Source organism: Vanellus vanellus (genome assembly GCF_965231255.1).
Source record: "Vanellus vanellus genome assembly, contig: HAP1_SCAFFOLD_35, whole genome shotgun sequence".
Lineage (NCBI taxonomy): Eukaryota > Metazoa > Chordata > Aves > Charadriiformes > Charadriidae > Vanellus > Vanellus vanellus.
This window is the reverse complement of record NW_028128889.1, coordinates 602,231-608,508: the sequence shown is the minus strand read 5'-3', so window position 1 is coordinate 608,508 and position 6,278 is coordinate 602,231. Positions and strand designations below refer to the sequence as shown.

General features: G+C 52.0%; 1 protein-coding gene across 1 annotated transcript; it reads left to right on the top strand.

The window, feature by feature from the left end:
* Nucleotides 1-441: 441 nt before the first annotated feature.
* LOC309683839 (olfactory receptor 10AG1-like) lies at nucleotides 442-1,380 on the top strand (the record flags this gene model as incomplete). Its single annotated transcript, XM_082499837.1, has 1 exon — nucleotides 442-1,380. The coding sequence occupies one exon, from the start codon at nucleotides 442-444 to the stop codon at nucleotides 1,378-1,380; it is 939 nt and encodes a 312-aa protein (XP_082355963.1).
* Nucleotides 1,381-6,278: the final 4,898 nt, after the last annotated feature.

Below are 6,278 nucleotides of genomic sequence, written 5' to 3'. Positions count from 1 at the left end.
CCTTCCCTTCCCTTCCCTTCCCTTCCCTTCCCTTCCCTTCCCTTCCCTTCCCTTCCCTTCCCTTCCCTTCCCTTCCCTTCCCTTCCCTTCCCTTCCCTTCCCTTCCCTTCCCTTCCCTTCCCTCACCTATCACCAGACAATGCTTTTTAGAACATCTCCTGTCATGAAGGAAAGACACTTTTTTCCGGTCTATAATGCAAAACTCCATCATTTGGACTGAACATCTCTGTTCTGTTTTCTCCTTAGAAGCACTTTCTCAACAAGCACCTGGTGGTAGACTCCCGTACAGCCATGCAGATCTTGTTGGGGCTTTGGTAACACTGCAGTCACACCTGCGCTGGTGTCTGCAGTCTTTCGCTGTGCTTGAGGGGTGTGGGATGGTGGATGGGCCACTGCCACTGTCCAGTGAGCGTGGTGTTTGGATTGCTCTGTAGACAGAAAATGCCCCAAAGAAAAGGCTTGGAGAATCACACAGACGGACCCGGATTTCTTCTTCTGGGATTTTCTGACCAGGCCAACCTGCAAGACTTGTGCTTCACAGTCTTCCTGATCATCTACCTCATGGTCCTCGTAGGGAATGGCTTCATCGTGCTCATCACTTTGGTAGACCCAAGCCTCCACAGCCCCATGTATTTCTTCCTGAGGAACTTATCCTTCCTGGAAATCTGCTATATCTCCATCACGCTGCCAAAAATGCTGCTGGCTTTCCTGACGGGAGACGGCAGGATCTCCTTCCTTGGCTGTGCTGCCCAACTGTATTTCCTGGTTTTGCTGGGAAGCACCGAAAGCCTTCTCCTGGCTGCCATGGCCTACGACCACTATGTAGCCATCTGTGGCCCCCTGCACTATGGCCTCATCATGAATGGGAGGCTCTGTGTCACACTGGTAGTGGGGTCATGGCTGGCTGTCATACCAGTACAGGCAGGGCAGACGTACCAGGTGTTCACTTTGCCCTTCTGTGCCTCCCGTGCCCTTCATCACTTCTTCTGTGACGTGCCCCCTCTCTTGCAACTGGCCTGTGCAGACACTTTCTGGAACCGAGTGATGCTGCACACCATCATCCTGCTCTTTGCAGTCCTTCCCTTTTCCTTGATAGTTGTTTCTTACACACAAATTGTCAGGGCAATCCTGAGAATGCCCTCAGTTCTGGGCAGACGCAAAGCCTTTTCCACCTGCTCCTCACACCTCGGGGTAGTGACTCTCTTCTATGGCTCCGCGATGGTTGTGTACTTCAAAGGACAGTCAAGAGACCCTGCAGACACTGACAAATACCTTGCCCTGTTTTACACAGCTGTGACCCCCGTGCTTAACCCTGTCATCTATAGCCTGAGGAATAAGGAAGTGAGTATTGCCCTGAAGAGACTCCTATGGAGAAAGTGATACTGCAGAGTTTGTGAAATAAGCCGAAACAGTACCAAAAGCCCCCACAAGGTGTTTGGTTGTGTGAACACAGGTGTCCCATATTAGCTTAGAGAAATGTGGTGTCCTGCCTGGCTATGATCCTCCTCAGGAAGGGGATAGCTCTCCCGGGGCCTTCCTGCCATCTTGGATAGCTCCACCTCGATATCTTCCTACTCCAGAACATCCTCAGTTCCCCTGGAGAGTTGACTGCAAATCGCTTGTTCCGGCTGGGTCTGCCCAAGCTGCCAGTACCTTGAAAGGAAAATAGTCAAAGCAGTCATGAAAGATGGGAGGGTGACACATCCCATGAGAAGAAGATGAGTACCCTCAGGCTGAGAAATCGTTTGCTAGACCCCATTGAGTATCCAGAGTGTCCTTGGATGGAATCAACATAGGAAAATTAAAGATCTGAAAGTCATCTTGCCCTTCCTCATGGGGTGTCTAGGAAAGGACCAAAGGCAAAGGAAAGGAAGGGATCAAGGTGGGTTGGGGAGCAACAAAAATGGGAAACAGAGGGCAAAGGGTTTAAAAAGAGCTGGTCACATGTAAACTGTTGGCTGGTCATACACTTGTCTGGCTGTGCCTGCGACTGATCTCTCCAGCCTGTCCTGTTTCCTTACTAAAGTTCATTTCCAGCAAGTTTCTGGGGTGAGGGGGCTCTCTGCTCTTTGTGCAGACAAAGTGTGTAACACGCTGATGTTCTAGCTCTTGCTGAACAGCATCAGCGCCTTCTCAGGGAATAGACTGGGGAGGGCGCAATGGGTTGGGAGGGGACACAACCAGGCAGATGAGCCCAACTAACCAAAGAGATAATCCCTACCATATGACATCATACTCAGTAATAAAAGGGAAAAGTGGGAGCTTTCGGGAATTTAGCCACCTTTGTCTCGGGTACTGGTTGCGCATCCCACTACCCATGGGAGGTAGGGAGTGATTGCTGTTGCATCACTTGTTCTGTTTTCCTTTCTTTCTCTTTTCTTCCACTTATCCTTCACTTATTAAACATCTTTTAAAATTCTAAACCCAAGTTTTCTTGCTTGTATACTTCGTTTCTTCCTGCCCCATCCCACTGGGGGCACAAGGGGTGGGGGGAAGGAGTGAGCAGCTCTGTGGTGCTTTGCTGCCCACCGGGGTTAACCCACAACACCAGAGCAGCCAGCGAGTAGAACAAGAGTCCTGGGAGGATGTTATTTTAGACACCCTAAGTCTGGACACTGGAGAGCCAAGACTTATAAACTGCTCAAGGTCCAGGAAAGACCCCTCTGCTGCCCATCCAGGGAGGTGTGACCCCTTCACTAACGCTCTCTCAGTCCAATCACTCAATTGGTGCTTTACCCACCTGGTTGTCTACCCATCCAGACTCTAGCGTACTAATTTGAATACAAGAATATTGAGGGACACCATGTCAAAAGTCTTCCTGTGCTGAGGCAAATGACATCCACTTTAGTCCTCTATACAGGTAGGTTATCATGAAGGCAATCAGCCTGGTGAGGCATAATTTCCACTGACTATACAAGCACACTGACCATTCTTGGTCACCTTCTTCTCCCTTATGTGACTAGAAATGTCACCTGCAGAGGACTCATTCAATAGCACACTCTCATCAAAGCCTGGGGTTCCACAGGTTGAACTTCTGTGCTTTTTCAAAGATGGGTGCAATGTGGCCATAGGTCCACTCACCAGGGATCTCTCCCATCACCATGGCTTTCCAAAAGTGACAGACAATGGCCTCGCAGTGAGAGCAGTAGCTGTCAACACACTCCCATGAAGTCTGTTCATCCCCACAGACATGCATGCGCTGAGTTCATGAAGTAATCCCTGACCGCACCCTCATCCACTGCTGGTTGTAATTCTCCTCTGGAGACATGACCCTACACACAAAGGCCTGGGACATGTTGTTGAAGAGTCGGGAGAAGGAGGCCTTGAGTTCCTCAGACCTATCTGGGTCTGCTGTTAGTAGGTTCTCCACCCAGCTGAGCAGCTGGCCCTACACTGTCCTTGTTAATTCTTTCCATGTTGAGGAAGTGGTAGCAGCTCACCATCTTACCCTTGATGTCCCCTGCAAGGTTCAAGTCTGAGGAAGCTTTGGCTTTCCGAAAACATTGTCTGCTTCCCTGGAATGTGATTCCAAGTTCCTCCTTGACAGCCTGCCCTGCTTCCACCAGCTGGTCCCCACCAACTCTGCAGTGGCCTGCTGGATGGGCTGGACTCCTCACCATTCCGCAACAACACTTGGAGAGAAGGAGGGGAGAAGGGAAAGAGGGGAGGACGGAGGGAGGGAGGGAGGGAGGAAGGGAGAAAGAAAAGAAAGGAAGGACAGACAGGTCAGTTCTCACAGTGGAGGGGAGGTCTGCAGGGGTGTGCACTGGCATCTGCCTAAGACCTACTAAGACTGAATGACTACGCAATCACACGGCAGGTGAAATTCATTGTAGACAAGTGACCCCGTGTGTGCACAGGGATCAGCCACCCTCACGTCAGTGGTACAGTGCTGAAGAACATGCTTTCCTGGCCTGAAAACACAACCGAATGATGGTGTGAACCCCAACACTGCACTACAATGAGAAAGCACTGACTGTATCAGCAGCCACACACAACACCAACACTTCATGGGCCTTTCACATCCCCCTGGGTCTCCTGTAGAATTAATAGAATGCAGTTGCTCAGAGGGCTTTTCACTCACACCTGCACTAGAAAATCCTTCTCAGGGGCAAGGCAGGGATGGATCCTGGAAAGTCTCTCCCAGCTCAACATTGCTGGTCCTGTGGCTTCAGCAAGAAAATTTGCAACACTGCCATGATGATGCTGCTGCAAACACTGCCGTGAAAAATGGAAGCAGTTGGGTGCGTGGCTCTTTGGGGCTTGGCAGTGTCCCTGTGCGGAACACTGTCCATTAAAACAGGGAGCTCCATTGCCCTCTCCCCAGCTGTCCATGTAGCACTGAGGATGGGCACAGCACAGCAGTTGCTGCTGGTACAAAGGCCTCCTAGGAAAGGGCAGAGCTTATTGCAGACCAAAGCAGAGGTGCATGTGGTGAGCTTTCCTGAAAGGGTGAGTGTCTGTCACAACATGGCCCATGACACAAGGATGTGGGGAGAAGCAGGACATGAGCTGGAAGGCATGGGAGGTGGCCATAGGGAGAAGAAATCAAATTGGGTTTGGTCACATCTGCACAGCTTGGCTGTGGGTATGGGGAACAACATTGTCCACATTTTTACGTAGCCAAATGGTGTTCACTTTCAATGTGGTTTTATTGAGCGGGAAGGAGGTGGAGAGGACAGACACAACTTGTATGGGAGAAGCACATGTTCACCCATGTGGCCACACACAGACCCTTCGAGCAGCATGCCCAGCCCTACTGACAAGCCGGTAGGAGAAAAGCTCCTGAGGAGGGTGGATGGAACAGGGAGGTAAAGAGAGGGAGAGCTGGGCGTCCCAGAGCAGACAGGGAGAGACAGGGGTCTGGGAAGAGGCAGGAAGGGAAGGTCAGGGCTCTTGGAGAAGAAAAAGAGAGTCACTGGTATGCTCCCATCTCTGACAACTGCAGTGACAGCAATCCCCATGATGGCCATCCCCCTCCCATCCTGAATTCAAGATCTTGTGCTTTTATGCCACATAGGAGGTTCAGGAGAAATCCCAGCCTTTGGGCTCTTTGCCTTGCTGTGTGTCCTGCGCTCTGCTGGAGGGTTTAGTTTTCCAGGCCATGGCACGTGCCTTTTCTAGCCTCAGTTTGGGGTTCCCCCCTACCCCCCTTTTAGCTTTTCATTTTCTTTTTAGGTTTTTGTTTTCCTCATCTGCATTTCCTTTTCGTTGTTGTGCCTGCCCCTGCCCATCCAGTCAAATCCCACACGAGGGTTTGCTCGGCTTGCACTCACCTCTGAGGGAGATGATGTGCTCAGCACCTGTGAGGCGCTCATGCACGGGGAAGCACCGCGCTGTCCCAGTGCCTGCCTCAGCACTGGAAAGAGGACTGTCAGATCCTGCCACTTCTCTTTTCCTCTGGGGATGGACCCAGCTAGATGAGAGGGTTGATGTGGGAGGAGGGCCTGCTGGACCATTTTGCCTGTGGTGGACTTCTGGAGGGAATATTTGAGATAGACCCACCAGCACCGTGGGACCATGGGTATGTGATCTCTTCTGCAGAAGGTCAGTGTCACGTGGGTGCAGCGAACAGGACATGGTGGCATTTAAAATCCCAGGAGAGGTGTGCAAGATGGCCTGAGCCTGAGGCAGCTCCAGCGCCCTTGGAGAGATGGGACCAAGCTTTTCAGGAACAGGCTGAGGTGGGGTGGCAGGGATGGGCTCTGGGCACAGCCAGGCTGGTAGGCCTGGACAGGGAGAGGGCAGGTCCCATCTGTGGGGTTTAACTGGGAAAAGTCACAGTAACTCCTGAGGAGCACACCTCTTGCACGCCTGTCTGAGCTCAGGCAGGTCTGGCACCAAGACAAGGGCTCCTGCGGCAGGGCAGAAGGAGCTGAGCTAGGAAAGTTTGATCTGATGACCCCCAGGTTCAAGCCCCAACTTCAGCAATGCGTTCCCCCTTGGCCTTTTGCAGAGCTGTCCTGTCTTCTTCCAGCCTTCCCTGGTCCTTGTCTGTCCACCTTCCCCAGGCACAGGGCAGAGCTTCCCCCAGGATGGGCACTGCTTGGGTGGGGCAGAGGGGAGCAAGAAGGGCTTCAGTAAGAGTGTTGGCAGCCAGAGGAAATCAAAAAGTTGTGGTGGCACTGCTGAGTGGGGCAGGGTGCCTGGTGACCAAGGGGATGTGGAGAGAGTGTCAGTGAGCTGACTGGTCCTACGCGACTCTCACTCATACAGACATGAAGAGTTGCAGCCAAGGGTGCTGAAGGTGCTGGCCAAAGTCATTGTGTGGCTGCATC